At 39.2% G+C, this 16,043-nt stretch overlaps 1 protein-coding gene across 1 annotated transcript; it reads left to right on the top strand.

Moving 5' to 3' along the window:
- Positions 1 to 4,248: 4,248 nt before the first annotated feature.
- Positions 4,249 to 5,505, top strand: LOC147549426 (uncharacterized). Its single transcript, XM_086668297.1, has one exon. The coding sequence runs from the start codon at positions 4,249 to 4,251 to the stop codon at positions 5,503 to 5,505; it is 1,257 nt and encodes a 418-aa protein (XP_086524423.1).
- The last annotated feature ends 10,538 nt before the right edge of the window (positions 5,506 to 16,043 follow it).

The raw sequence follows: 16,043 nt of genomic DNA, 5'->3' as shown, positions 1-16,043 counted from the left end.
TGACCCTTATTATACCCCTCCTCACCCCTTTCACCCCCACAAACTCCATCCCACAAATCTTCTGTTCATATCCATCTTCTTCTCTCTACAGACCTTCCATTACTCAACCTCTCCTTACCCTTATGGCCACCCACTTCGCTATCTCCCCTCGAGGTCACCTTTCTCTGAGGTACCAAAAACCTTCTATTAACCATGAACTTCAAGAAACACAGGAGGGTTGGGTGGCTCGATGGTGTTATCCGGAAAGCACTCCTCTTGCTCAAATTAGGAGGATGCTCTTTCCTCTCTCGGTGTTCTTCCGAGACTGTCACTATTCTCTGGTGGAGGGGCCGGTTAATACGTTCCTCATTAAACCTAAAAGCCTGTTTGTCCTCAACACCCTTAATGCAGGTCGTCCCTGGATCCTGAGGGGAAGACTACTTGTGCTCAAACAAGTGGAAATTCCTCTTGAGGAGGAGGTGGATGATTTGTTCTTTGAACCCATGTGGTGTACCCTCTACAAACTTCCGTTGGCCATTCAAAATAAAGAAGATCTGGATGTAATCTTTGAGAGGATGGGCAAAATTATTGAGATCAAACCTCGTAGTTTAGGTTTCATCAACAATAAAGTCATCAAAGTTCACTTCCTCTATGATGTGAGAACCCCTCTGCTGGCGGTCATCAATTTCATGTTTGCTGATAGGGATTGTTCTATCAATATCAGTTATCAAAAATTCCCAGGGGCAATCTGCCAAACCTGTAGAATCATTGAACACCCTATCGGTCCTTGTCCTGCACTAGCTCCGATCCCTCGTTCAGACGATGGAGACGACTCAAGTTACGAGCCCATGGAGGATGATGAAGTGGAACCAAACAATTTCAGGGAGGAAGAACCAATTTTAAGAGCACCCCCACCATCTCCTGTTAGAGGCACCCACCTTATTAGCCTGCGGATCAATGCCAGGGGCAAGAGAGTCAGACCTGGCTCTTCCCATCTGTCTATCAGCTCATCCGACGAATCCACTCAATCCCCTAGGCTTCGGGCCAGGTTGGTGGATGATGCAGAATCCCGTAGTCTCCTTGCGGAATCCAATGTGCTGTACCAATCCCTTGATCTAACCACTGCTCATGAGGCGGACGGAGCCTCGATACCACCTGTCTAGTCCTGTTCTTGTTCTTGCTTTTGCTTGTTAGTCTCTTTGCTTTTTGGTCTTTTAGTTGTTGTAGTCTCCTGGTACACCCGCAAGAGTTGGTTTTGTCCACCTGGGTGGTAGTGTGGTGGCTCGGTCCCCACCTTTTTGCTACTCTTGCTAGTGTACCAGGTTGTGGGTAGTCCCCTGTTTCGGGGTTTTGTTCGGCGGGGGCGCTGTTAGTTATTAGCGGGCCCTCTTTTATGCTGTTGGCTGTTTCTGGGCCGTCTTTAGTTATTTCTTTTTGGTTTTAAGCGCTGGTGTCTTTAGCTTTTTAGTTTTTCTGTTTTGGGCCTGTGTGCGTGTTGGGATGGCTTCTGCAAGCCTGACCTTCGGACGAGACCAGTCTTTAACTTCGACTCTCACCCCGAACCCGAGCCCGTTGGCCATTATGGCCTGGAACGTCCGGGGGTGTGGTAGTTTCCTTAACAGGAAACACCTTTGGACGCTACTAAAAGAGCACAATCCAGACGTTCTTTTTCTTTCAGAAACAAAGTGCCTGAACATGAATATCGACAAAGTGCTCAATCTCCACAAAACCTACAAAAAGGTCACAGTTGAACCTATTAACAAAGCGGGGGGGCTTGCCCTTTTCTGGAAGTCAGATATTGACCTCACGGTGCTTCAGGTTTCTCAAAACATGATCCATGTGTCTTTAAACTTGGAAGATCAAAATGATCATTTATTGCTCACGGGTTTTTATGGGTGTCCCTATTATAAAGACAAACTCAAACCTTGGGAAGCCCTTCAGAATATTTCCTCGGATCAACGATCTCCTTGGCTAGTGATTGGGGATCTGAATACCATCTTATATCCCTCCGATAAAAGCGGCCCCCCGAAACCAATCCCTCATTTGGCCAGAAAAATAGTATCAATTATTCACGCAATGGGCCTTCACGACTTGGGGTTCAGCGGCAATCAATTCACTTGGTCCAATAGGCAATTCCATGGATCTCTGATCCAAGAGCGTCTTGATAGAGCGCTTGCAAATTTGGAGTGGCTTTCCATGTATCCGTCTTCACGCATCACTCACCTTCCCGGGGTGGGATCCGATCACCTTCCTCTATTACTTTCCACACACCCCCCTTCTCACCTGAGTGCCAAACCCTTCAAATTTCTTCGAACTTGGATGTCCCATCCAGATTGCCAAAATTTCATCATGGAAAACTGGTCCCCAACCAACTACTTGATCCAACAAAAGCTTAACCTCCTAGCCATCAAACTGGCCAAATGGAATAAAAACGTCTTTGGGCATATTGAAAAGAACATCAAACAACTCACCACCCTTATCCAATCCTCGACCAATCCGGAGTATCTCCTTCAACTCAATACTCAGCTGGAGGAGGCCTATAACCTTCAGGAGAGCATCTGGAAGGAAAAATCCAGAGTGGCACACATCCAGCTGGGTGACAGAAACACAAAATTCTTTCATGCCAAAGCAATTACTAGAAATCGGAAAAATCACATTTCTTCCATCAAAAGAGAAGACAACTCGTGGTGCTCGGATATTCCGGAAATTTCCAATCTCTTCTCGTCCAACTTGAAAAATATCTCCACCACATCATCATCCACCACCACCAGCATTATCAAATCTCTGTTCTTCAACCAAATATCCAGCTCGCAAAACACTTTCCTCATTCAGGTCCCTAAAGAAGAGGAGATCCGAGCATCTACTTTCTCTCTAAAGCCCGAGGCCGCACCAGGGCCGGACGGGTTCCCCCCATTCTTCTACCAATCCAACTGGGATACAGTCAAGACTGATGTCACCCAGATGATCAAAACTTTTTTCCTCACCGCCAGTCTCCCCCCCTCCACCAATCATACTCATATTTGCCTCATTCCGAAAACCAAAGCTCCCCAAACCACAGCTGACTTCAGACCCATCAGCCTTCTAAACACCACATACAAAATAATCACCAAAATACTAGCTAACCGTCTGAAATCCACACTCCCGAACATCATCTCCCCCTTCCAAGCCGCTTATGTCCCAGGGAGACAAATAACGGATAATATCATCATCAGCCAAGAAATAATCCACTCTTTCAAAAATAAACGGGGATCGAAAGGCTTCTTTGGCTTAAAATTGGACATGTCTAAAGCTTTCGATCGGGTGGAATGGCACTATCTGGAGGACATTATGGTTAACTTGGGGTATGACATGATGTGGATCCGTATGATTCATGCCTGTATCTCTTCTTCCTCGATGGCGGTTCTGATTAATGGTAGACCGGGCCCGTCTTTCAATGTGACCAGAGGTTTACGTCAAGGAGACCCTCTCTCGCCCTTCCTGTTCGCCTTAGCTATGGAAGGCCTGAGTCGCCTGCTGGACTCCCCGGACAGTCCCCAAAAATTCATTGGTTTCTCCACGCCGAGGTCCACATTCACAATCAATCACCTGCTGTTTGCCGACGATTGCATCATCTTTGGTAGGAATACCCTAGACAACATCACTAATCTTATCAACATCCTTGCAGTTTTTGGGTCGGAATCAGGTCAAATCATCAACTACAACAAATCTACTATCTTCTTCTCAAAAAACACCCACCCCAAATTTAAACGTATCATTACTAAATCTCTCAAAGTCCATCAAGCCTCAAACTTAGACAAGTATCTGGGTACCCAACTGTTCATAGGGGCCAAGAAGAATCAGACTTTCGAGCCGTTGTTGGCTCAAATTCAGAATAAGCTGTCGAAGTGGCAAACAAACCTCCTCTCTCAAGCAGGCCGCACAGTAGTCATCTCGTCTATTACCGCGGCGGTTCCCCGATATCAGATGCAATGCTTTGCCATTCCAAAAGGCATCAGCAAACGCATAGAGACCATTCAACGGTCATTCTGGTGGGGAAAATCAAAAACCATTCACACAATTAACTGGAATGCAATTTGTAGTCCTCGCAAATTCGGAGGTCTAGGTCTTAGAATGCCTGCTCTTGACAACGAAGCTTTCTTATGTAAACTGGGATGGCGCCTCCTCAAAACTCCTCAAGCGCCCTGGGCACAGCTCCTAAAAGCTAAATACTTCCCTAAATCGGAAACACCTCTTCCCCCAAAACAAAACCAGTCTTGGATCTGGAAATCCATGGCAGAACCCATTGGTAAGCTCTCGCCACTCATATTCTGGGATGTGAATAAAGGTACCAAAATCAATATTTGGCAGGATTTTTGGATTCCTAATCATGCGCCGCCCCTTCCAAACCACAATAACTGTCAGCTCATCATGGTGGCCCAATTAATCGACAATAACTCTTGGCAAACGGATCTTCTCCAAAGATACTTTGATGTCGATACACGCAACGCTATTCTTAGCATAAACCTTCATCCGACAGCGGAAGATGAACAGGTATGGACCCTCACTGACTCTGGTCAATTCACTATAAATTCTATGTACAGATATTTGAGATTGGGTCCTCGTATATCCGACACAATGGAATGGGCCTTCATTTGGAATATTAGAACGATACCTAGAATCAAACTCTTCCTATGGAAATGCTGCACCAACAGCCTCCCGGTGAAAGACAAAATAGGGCCTTTCATTGGAAACAACTTCGGCTGCTCCTTCTGCAATGAACGGGAAACAGCAACCCATGTCCTTCTTCAGTGCAATTTTGCAAGGGTTATTTGGTTCAATTTCAACATAAGAACTGACGGAATTGTTTCGGTGACTGAGTGGATCACGAGTTGGTCCACGCTGGATGACGAAACGACGACAAACCTCGCAAAAATCATGTGGCTTATTTGGAAAGCTAGATGCGAGACATGTTTCGGTAAGAAAGCTATCAATCCCGCGCACCTTATTCAACAGATTCAAGGTTATGTCACACACCTACCAGTACAAATGATAGCGAAAAGCAACGCAGTCAAGCCTAAATGGCTGCCACCTCCACCACCCTTCCTCAAAATTAATGTGGACGCCTCTTTCAAATCCCTATCAGTCCCAGCAGGTATTGGATTTATTATCCGCGATGCTACAGGCGAATTCTTGTTGGCTAGAGCAGACAGCATCAGGGGACAGACAGCGGAAGAATGTGAAAGTGTAGCTATACTGTACGCCGTCATGTGGGCGGAGGAGTCTCACCTTAACCACATCATTATAGAAAGCGACAACAAAAATTTGATCACAAAGATCCAGACCGGCAGTAACAACATCAATTGGCAGTCAATACACCATTTAGAAAAGATCAAGGCTCGCCTGAACCATTTCGAGCATATCCAGTTTCAATTTGGCCCGAGGAAAACGAATGTCCTGGCAGACGCGATAGCGAAGTGGGGTAGAAAGCACAAGGTCAGTAGAACGTGGAGATCCCTAGCCAGCATGAGATGCGATCTGGAGCTATAATTCCTTTGTCTTGGTTTTTCTTTTCAACAAAAAAAAAAAAAAAAAAGAAAGAAAATCACTAAATTTCGTATGAAAATGGAAGTTTATAGCTCCTTTCTAACTGGATTTGTGTCTATTAAAATTCAGAATTAATCTATCAATAATCACATGTAGATCGAATCTACATCATACCAAAATATCCATATCATACTGATAGGTATCACTTCAATAGAAATTTAGAAAGAGAAAGCAATACAGTAAAAACATCACAAAATTGACATATTCTAACTTATTTCACCCTTTAAAATAAAAACTTATATGGCCTTTTGTTTTATTTTTACGTTATCGAGTACAAAATATAGAAAAATAATCAAAACATGTGGGAATAATCCAACATGACGTTCCATATAGGAAGTTAAGAAGAAAAGACTATCTAAAAAGAACGATAAATCTTCCGAAATAGGAAGCCTAGACACTATTATATCTAGGGCATCTGAGCTACTACAAAGACAAAGTAATTATATATAAAAGGTTCTAGTTTAGAGCTTCTGGTAGATAAGCATAATCTAATTGCAATTTAGATTAGCAAAGTCATATAACAATAAACTCTATTAAAATAATCAAATTTCGACATACTATGGTAAGCTTTAAATATTCAAATATTTAATGGGGTTGTAATTAATTAATTAATGAGATAGAGACTGACCTAAGAAATACTCAGTTTCTTTTAAATTTGAAGTCTCATTATATATTTGTTTATAGTCATCATAGACTACCATATAGATGACAAAAGAAAACAAAACTAGATGACACAAAAGAAAGAAAGAAAGAAAAAGAGGAAAATGAAGAAAAGAAGAGATCTCTTTTCTTCATGTTTGGGCATCTTTTTTTTTTTTTTTTTTTTGTTGAAAGCATGTTTGGGCATCTTAATGTCCCACAATCCCACCTTTTCTTTATCTCAAAACCCCTTTTCTAGAAAGAAGCCTCCCAACATGTGTTTTCTTTTCTTTTAGTGACTCTCTTCTTGTAACATCAAACATTGATGCATAAGAATGTGAAAAATGACCTTACGTCCCGCCACTCTGGCGGTTGAATTCTAGCCATACGAGATTTAGAGAGAGGCAATGTCACTCGGCCGAGATTCAGAGTGGTCCGACATTATACCTGTGCTATAAAAATGTCGTGTAACCTACTCTAAATTTGGGCTCCTAACTAACCATACCAGTTAAAAATTTATTAAAGTTGATTTATTAAGGTGGGGATTTGGGGAAACAAAAAAAGCATGCGGGGTGCAAAATTTTGAAGGATGAAAAAGAAAAGAAAGTTTGCCAAACACAGCTTCCACGTTGCAGGCAGAGAGTCGCCGGTCGGCGAAAAATCTCTCTCTCCACTTTTTGTCTCTTCATCTGGATCAACCAAATCAAGAGGAATTCGTCACCTTCTCTCTCATGCAGTAAGTACTTGCCGTTTAACCTAAGTGAGTTTTTCAAATATTTGCCCTAATTCGAATCAATCATTTTACTTAGTTCTAAACATTATAGGGTTTTGAATTTGAATGAATGAGGACTAGGTTTTGTTTCACATAACGATTCACTTGTTTATGATGTTGAAAAATCTAGCTTTATTATCAAAAAGATTTGTCCTTTAGAGACTTAACCTAAAATCCGATTGTTCAAATTTCTGAAATTTCAAGCTCCTTGTCGTTTTTAATCTAATATCTTTGTTATCACTACTTTCCTTCTCCTTCGGTTTTAACCATTTTTAGGGTTTCTTTAACCCAAATCTATGACGTTTGGGTGAAATTATCTCTTTTTTGGTTTAGGCACAGGTTCCCTGATAAGGTCTTGTTTAAGTTGTTTATGACTAATAGATTCAATGGAGGAATCAACACAAAGAAGAGACAGACTGAAAGCAGTGGGAATGGAAGCAGCTGAGACAAAAGTTTCTCATAATGTCAATGCCTCAATACCAACTGGAAACCTCACAAATCCTTTACTCGAGTGCTCTTCAGTGCTAGAGAAATCGCCTGCCAGTTGAAGGTTTTATTTCTCACCAAATATTTGGTGGAGGAAAAAGAAGCTGAAAGGTTGAAGTGTTTGGAAGAAATAACAAATTCTAAAAATATTTTGTTTCCACCCAAAACTTTGTACCCCTGCTAATTTCTTTATTTCCTCCAAACACCCACCTTTATTAATTGTCCATAGTTCATTTTTTTAGTTTAGAGAGAGAGAGTCAAAGAAAGAGAAAAAGATAGGACAAAGAATAATAAGAAATTCTTTTAATCTACTCTTAGTAAATATCTCCCTATCTCTTGCTGTCTCTCATCAATCTCCTCAATTTTTTTCCTTCTCTTCGTGTGTAGGTTGATCAAAAGAGTCAATCTGCCCCCTCTTGAATAATAAAACAAATGGGTCCAACAACCCCCTCTTTTTGTTTGAAAAATCAACTACAATCGGCGTTAGTCGTTACAAGGCATTGACAATCTTCAATATGTGGTAAGCACGATACCGCCTAAGCGAAACTAATAACTAAAGGGGCCTAAAGCCCAACAACATAACCTCCCTCTTGAACTATTGTTTTCTCGTGTTTGATGTTTTGAAGAAAGAAGATATGTTTATGGTGTAAAAAATCTTATAAGGTGGAAAAAAAAAAAACAATCACCGAACACATCCTTCTTCTCATGTCGTCAACAGAAGGTCGTCGTCCGGCTCTCTGTCGGCTACTCTTGCCGGAATTCTTTTTCTCCTCTACCTCTTCTCATCTTCATCTTTTCCTCTCTTGTTTTTGCTTTCTCTCTCTTTTCCTCTCTACCTTGTTGGAATATAGTGTCCCTTAATGTTCTAAGAGGAATCTCAAACGTCTACACTCTAACATTATGTTGTCCGGGTCTCATGCAAAAAACTAAAGATGAACTAGTTAGGATAAAACTATACTTCAATTGCTTTCTACTGACTCAATTGATAACCTTTCCCGAATATCAAGAGCTCCACTTGTGCAACTCTTTTACTTGAGATACACGAGCAACCGACTCGATCTTTGCCTTTTAAGTTAGTTAGATTATTCCTTGGTAGTGAAGACGAAGAACTGCCTCTACTTTAGACTAGATAGATAGTCGGGAACTTTTCTTTATTTTTAGCTTCTGCTTTATGTAGTATGAGAAGGAAAGTCTCTTGAGACAATTCTACACTAATTTTTGTTGTAGTCAGGTCGTTACATAGAGATTTTTAGAGTCAGAATCCTAACCAAATCAGGATTCCAGAAGGGCCACAAAAATAAAAAGACTCAGAGTCTCAATCTAAGTAGAATTCAGATGGAATTTTGTCTCATCTAGTACTCTTCAGTTTGGTGGGCCATGCTTTGGTCGGGGCCTTTGTAAGGTCGACCTTAACATGGCCCATACCATGGCGGACCAGCTTTTGGCACTTTTGCTCCATCTCTTATAATATTTTTCCGACCCTTTCCCAGGCAATTTGGATATTTTTTGGTGGATCTAATCCTTACCTTTTTATCCCTAGTTCCTCTTGTCATATCTTTAGATTAAGTCGACACCTTTGATATAACCTGTTGTAGGATTCGATAGTGGTTAGTCGTGAATCATCTGAGTCACTCATTGATCATAGTTGGTTAGTTAAATTACATTACAATCCCTAAAATGACCAGACTTGATCATCTTCATCATTTGACCTATCCGACAAATTGAGCGCATTGTCATCTTGACCGAAGGGCATCTCTCTCATACCTTTCTCTTGTTATCTCTCTATTTTCTTTCTCTTTTTTTCTCTCTTTTTCTCTCTCTCCCTTTTTTTTATTCTCTATCTCTCTTTAAGTTTCGGCTACGACGCCCTCCCTTTCTCCGGGCCGTAGAGAAGGGAAGAAAAAGAGGGGAATAGATAGAGAGAGAGAGAGAGAAAAGAAAAAAGAGAAAAGTTTATGATTTTCGGGGTACAACGTTCTTCTGTCTCTGCTACTTCTACGTTCGATTACACATGGTTAGGCCCTACAATATCTTGATTTTTCATAATGGGGCTTGCTTCCCCCTGCCATCACATCATCAATGGCAGGATTTTGCTCAGCCTCGATCATGTGAATCTATGTCCTGGTATCTCCACAAGAGAAAATTTCATGTCGGGCTCTGCTATTAGCCTTAGCGATCACCCTGAGCTTAAGAGGCATTCAGCTGGCACTGACATTTGAACCATTATAATTGCATTTATCCCCTTTGCCTCCCTCAGGCAAGTTGCCGCTTCCACTAGGTTTCAATTTCTAGACATAGTGACGACGGGTTCGAATGTTCAAATGTTGATATTTTTAGAGTTGTCGTAACGAATATCTTAGGGTTGCTGAAGTGACTCCCCATCCCTTAGCGCGATGATGTCGGTTAAGAGTCAACGGCAGATAAGTTCGGGATCAGATCCCTTTTTAGAGCAAACCCATGTCATTTATATATGTTTGCATGGCATTAGTAAATCCCAGGCTATGATTTTACACTAGTTAGACATCGGCTTGATGGAGGCCTAATGGTCGAGTCGTTAATAGAATGTTTCTTATCATGGTCTTATAATCGTATCTTCTTGATATGGCAAGCGAATATTCGGTGTTATCTAGGCTTCCGCGTAGATAGCATTCTCTCAAGTAAAATAGCACAAGGTGTTGAACTGACTTGGATCCACCCTCCTACTGATTTTTAAGTCATGAAAGAGATAAAGGTGTCTAGAAAATTTGTGTCAGGCTCCCGTTCCAAGGCTCAAGTAGCAAAGCTCTTTTGGGTCCACCCTTCTATTGATTTTATCGAAGTCGCGTTCGTGCTTATTCAGGGTTGCAGCATGTGTCGCTTGAGTCAATTAGTTGACTTATTGACTAGTCAAGGGTAACAATATTTGGTTCAGCAGTTGGTATAGCTAAATGATCCATGTTCAAGATTTTTTTCCTATGTAGATTGTACCCTTCGGAGGTTATTGTCGTGTATGGGAATGGAGTTCAAGCTTAGGTAACACATTACTGGGAACATATTTAGAAGCTAAATATATGACTGAGGAGGTTCAAAAGATGACTCTGAAACATAGAAGTTGAGTTTAAGTTTATATTTTCTACTTATTAGCGTCGTCTGACTACTCTAAGCGGCTAATTTAATATATGAGTGCAATCTAATATATTTATTCATCTCATAGATCAGGTGAATTTGGTGTGAACTATGTTCACATTTCGGCATTCAAATGTTTGTTCTTTCAGTTTTGGTTTAGCACCGGTTTCGAAATCATAGGTAAATAACACATCAAAATTGAATCGTTTTTCCTCATAACATTATTTTTAACAAAATCCGCAATTAACATTTAAGTATTACTGACGATCTTCAAACCATCATTCCAAAGCAAGGTAAAACAATCCCTATGGTGCTTTCCGCGCCGTCGGTACAAATTGTTGCAGACAATTTTGCCACATTAGTGATGGTCAAATGTCGTTGCTAAAAAACTTCTTTTGTGGTGGATGTCTAACAGTTGCATGTGTATATCTAACCGAATGGTTAGTTAAGGGGCTGAAACTAGTATTTGTCCCAAAATGGGGGGCCAACTAGAAATTAACCCTTAAAAAATGTTTAGTGCTATGTTAGTTTTATAAAAAAAAAGTATATTTGCTCGAGTGAAAATTTTATTCCGAAAATAAAATGAATAAGTTGAAATATTATAAAAAAGAAAAAGAAGGAAAAAAATCATCAATTTTTTATTCAGATTAAACAAAAACCATGATTTTGCTGTGTTAAAGTACATTCTACTGTAATATTCGATTTCTTCCTTTTTACATACATATATAACAATGATGATCTCTCTGTACTTAACAATGTTGATCTCTCTTTACCGAAGTACCGGTAACTGAATTTTTTTCTAGTTATCTTGATTTGGTGAGGTGCCATTCGATATAGATACATTCGATATAGATACATTTGATATAGATATATAATGGGGGCCATGCTATATTGTCAGATAGCACGATAGTTTAGTACATATATGTATTATTAAATATCTATAACTTGAACTCCACCATTCTAACAAGTACATGTCTGCTTTCAACTGAAAAAAAAACAAGTACATGTCTGAAATCACTCAAAACAAAATCTTTATACTTACTCAAGGATGTGGGTTTTATTTTGATTATAGTTTATTCTGGTAAATCCAGTTGAAACCTAACTCCAAACTCACTTTTAGTGGGCAAATTGTTTAACTAATCCAATGAATCTAAGTGGGTTACCGTATTAGGTTAATCATCATCCAACCAATAGTTGAAACACTAAAACTAGGGTGGGACCGAATCCTTGTTCTTTCTCAAGTTGTGGGAACTAGGTAATGTCCTACGAATGGTTGTGGCCCTCATACATTGGAATATTGGAATATACCCTTTCACTGTTTCACATATTCATAACTTATTTTATCTGAGTGTCCTAAGAGAAGTTATTTTTTTACTTGGAATATTGGAATATACCCTTTCACTGTTTCACATATTCATAACTTATTTTATCTGAGTGTCCTAAGAGAAATTATTTTTTTACTTATTTAAGTAGGAAAGTGGTCCAACCAAAAAAAATAAAAAATAAAAATGAAAAAATAAAAAAGTGAAAAAATTTATTTGATACTTCGAAAATTTTCGCCTTCATTTAGGTTAAAATTTGACTTTCTTTTAAAGTCTAGATTTTTAGTTATTGACTTTAAAATAAAGCAACTAATGTGCAACATATGCATGAATTTTATTTTATCCACTTTCTACCACCACAACCAAGACCGGATGTATGTGGGGACTATCCCTGACTGCAACAGAGATGGATTTTGTTAAATACCTCACAAGGTATTGACACACAAGGTATAGAGAAGGAATTTACCCCACAGACATGAGATCCATGCTTCAAATCCCCTCCAAGCACTTTATTTAATTTTTTTTTCCTTTCTCTTGAGTGCACTCATTAGTCACTTGAATTCTGTTGGACTATGTACATGTGCTCATAGAGTCTCAATGTCAACTTTCTCACAAGGACATGTGACTTTCTACGTTTAGTTAACTTTTTTAGGTTTTTCCTTTAAACTTCTAACTAATTTTATATTTTCTTAGGTTTTTTCTTGTTTGATTATAAACGAATATAATTATCAATTACTCATACATATTTACATTTGTAAGATTCACTAAGATCTATTAAGACTACTAAAAAGTCGTAATAAATCCTGTACAAAGATGTGTGGAGATCAATTATGTGCACTTTTAATTTTAGTTTTATCGTAAAGTTTGGCTTTATTTGTTATCGCGATATTGATTCTTTTACGACTTAATTAAAACAATAAGCATCTTATGAATAAAGTTATAATACAATCATCATGGAATTATAAAGATGACAAAGTTACATTAGCGATAATCTCTGCAAATTTAAATCATTATTGTCAAGAAATGCATTATCGACTAGCATTTGCAGAAAAAACATTAGGGTAGATGCCAGTTGGTCAACATAGTTCACTAATTCTAACTTTGTTAGTACATTAAAAATCGCGTCTTCCTAACAATAGTTGTATGAATTTTTTTTCTTTTCCATCGTTTGCTTTATAAAAAATTTAGGCTAGCCAGGTGTGATTTCAAATCCTGGCTCCGCCCTTGACCACAACTAAACTACCACCACACACCTTAACCACCACCTTCGAACTTCCACCACCACCATTGTACCACCATACCTTCATGATTACTAAATCCACGCCTTATCCTCCACTACCATACCTTCACCTCCATACCACCACCACATCCCTTCAATAACCACCACCATATCTCAACCACCACCACCGTACCTCCAACATATCAGTTTTGGGTTATGGTGTCTCCTTTTGTTCTAAGCAAAATCTTAGACATCTAATCTCTAACACTAGTATCCCCAGGATCTCATGCATAAGCCAAATATGAACTAAGAAGTTTAGTGAATTATCTTAATCGCTAAATCCCACAGACTAATATGATTGCTTTCTCGAAGACCAAGAGCTCCTCTAAATTCTGGTTGTTAGACGAAGAACACCTTCTTCTTTAGACTAGATAGATAATTGAAAACTATATCTCTTTCTCTCTTTACTTGATGTAATAAAGCTAGAAATCCCTCTAAGAATTTTCAACTCCATCGTTGTTCTAATAAGGCCCTTATATAGAATTCCCAAAGTCAGAGTCCAACCCTAATTAGGATTCCTAACTTCCATAATAGAAACAGACTTGAGGTTTCATAATAGAAACTCCTATTATGTTATGGTCGGCCACCCTATGCCCTAATTGGCTAAGTCTGGCCATCCCTATTAGTGTGGGGTCGACCATCCCTTGGCCGGCCCACTAAAGGGCTTTAAGTGCCTGACCCTACACTCCTTTAGTGCTGACCTTCCTATTATCTTTGCCTTAGCTTTTGTCTGGCCTTTTAGACATATTTCTGGATCTAATCCGTACTTATATATCTCATCCCTCTAGTCATATCTTTCGATCAAATCGACACTCTTTGGTGTAACCTGATGTAGGATCCACACGAAGTTAGCCGCAAATTATCTTGTGATTCGGCGATCATAGTTGGTTTCTAAGTAAACATTACGATCCCTAAATCGCCCAGACTTTGATGATCTTCTTCACCAATTGTCCTATCCAAGAAATTGCTCGCATTGCCACTTTGGTCGAAGAACATCTCCTTCAGTCTCCCACTTGTATTTAGAACAAGTGCAATGCTCGATTCCTTTATCAATTTGTATCCCATCTGATACGTCACCTCTTTTAGACTTTCTTGATCACGAGTACAATTGTCAATTCAAATGATTAATCACTTAATCCATTTGAGTGTAGCCACGCATTTTCAGTTTCTACTCATAAAGTGGCCCAGAGATACTTTTCCTAATTTTATTAGGATGACACAATCATTCTTACACTCCCACTTAGCTTCATGTCTATTATGTCTTTCCCAGTGTCCGCCTTTAAAACCTCCTTTTACGGCACGACGTTTGACGGAACCGAAGTCATACGTTCCTTACATTAGATGAGTGGAGTACCTATGTTTTGAAGAATCGAATCTTGTCAATGAGAGGTTTTTGACGTTCATCACTCTCGATGTACTCCAACGGTGGGTTATCCAGTGTATATTCCCAATCATACAACCACGTAGATGACTTGAATACTCCTATTTCCGTAACCCATGAAACAACGCTATCTTTTCAATCTCACGTGCTACTCTTCATAAGTCATTGTTGTCCATGCAATGACCTGGACTAGGGAGATGATAACGAAATAATTCCAAGTTCACTTAATATGGTTTCATTCATCAGATCACGCATCTGACAAACCTATTTGGAATATTTCATCATCAATGGATTGTCGTTTAAATACTAAACCAGATTTAGACGACGAAATAAACAACTGTTATTTATGATAACAAGAGTTTGTAAATTTGAGTATCCTCCATAAACTCCTTTACTTAATCAATTTTACTAGTCAAGGTCATTTTCAGAATACACCTTATGCCTTAGACCCTTTGTATGACCTTTCATACTTGCTTTTAGGTGATACTTTAGTTAAAACGGATCTAATCTGAGTAAATCTTTGTTGATTATCAATTTAATTGAAGGTTGCTTCCTCAATTGTTTTGATAATCTCTAGTATCTCTGTACTAGAATTAATGTTTCCGAAGTCTTAAGTTATATTCTTTCATTTGTAGAGTTTGCAACAGTATCCTGCTTGGAACTCTTTCCAGCCTACTTTTCTTCCATGTCTGGAAGTTTGCAACATATGACATTTATGACCTTTTCACTTCCCACTTTGTACCAAGAACTCATCTAAATAATTCCTAAGTTCTTCAGGATGTTCTTTAGTTGTGGTCCAGAATCTCTTATCTGGATTTGAATGGTGACGACTCATCATACTCCAAGTATTTGAGACGTATTTGGCGAATGTTGATCATGTCTAACATGACCGATCTTTTGCTCAAATCATAAGCATCTTTCTCATGCGTGCTTGATCATCAGGGCCTACCGTACTCTGAGTCCTGCTGAGCTCCGTGTCATGAGACTTGAGTTGAATTTCTTTTATAGAGTCTTTCACATTGGACATGTTTTAAGAATCTTATCTCTGTAAGTTTCTTGATTTGACCCTATTATCCTTTCGATCTATCCTTATAGATCTTAGATGCCCAAAAGCATTCCATCCTTGTGTGTGGCCCTTTATCGAGTCAGTTCTAAACTGTTTTTCAACATCATGATGTTGTTTCTCAATTTTAGTATGTTTTCTACATAGCGGACCAAGCGAGTCGGTCCCACTAACCTTCTTGAAATTCTCGAGGTTCAATGATTTTTCATTCTTTAGGAATCAAAAAATCTTTGATTACTTTGTTGAATCAAAGATTCCAACTCTTACTTGCCTGCTTCAATCCATCGATGGATTTCGAAAGCTTGCATATTTTACTAACCTTAAGAGCCAATAACCTCTTAGACTGTGTCCAGTACACATCTTATTCCAGAAGTTCATTAAAGAAGATGGTTTTTGACCTCAATGTGTTAGTTTGATGTTATGGACTTAATCTT

This window comes from Eschscholzia californica, unplaced genomic scaffold (assembly GCF_041429995.1).
Source record: "Eschscholzia californica isolate CP2 unplaced genomic scaffold, dmEscCali1.0.p SCAF_3, whole genome shotgun sequence".
NCBI lineage: Eukaryota > Viridiplantae > Streptophyta > Magnoliopsida > Ranunculales > Papaveraceae > Eschscholzia > Eschscholzia californica.
The sequence above is the reverse complement of the archived record's forward strand: the minus strand, read 5'-3'. Positions and strand labels throughout refer to the sequence as shown.

What these genes read in the sequence shown, in the direction of transcription:
- LOC147549426 (XM_086668297.1), top strand. Translation starts at nt 4,249, where the DNA reads ATGGCAGAACCCATTGGTAAGCTCTCGCCACTCATATTCTGGGATGTG.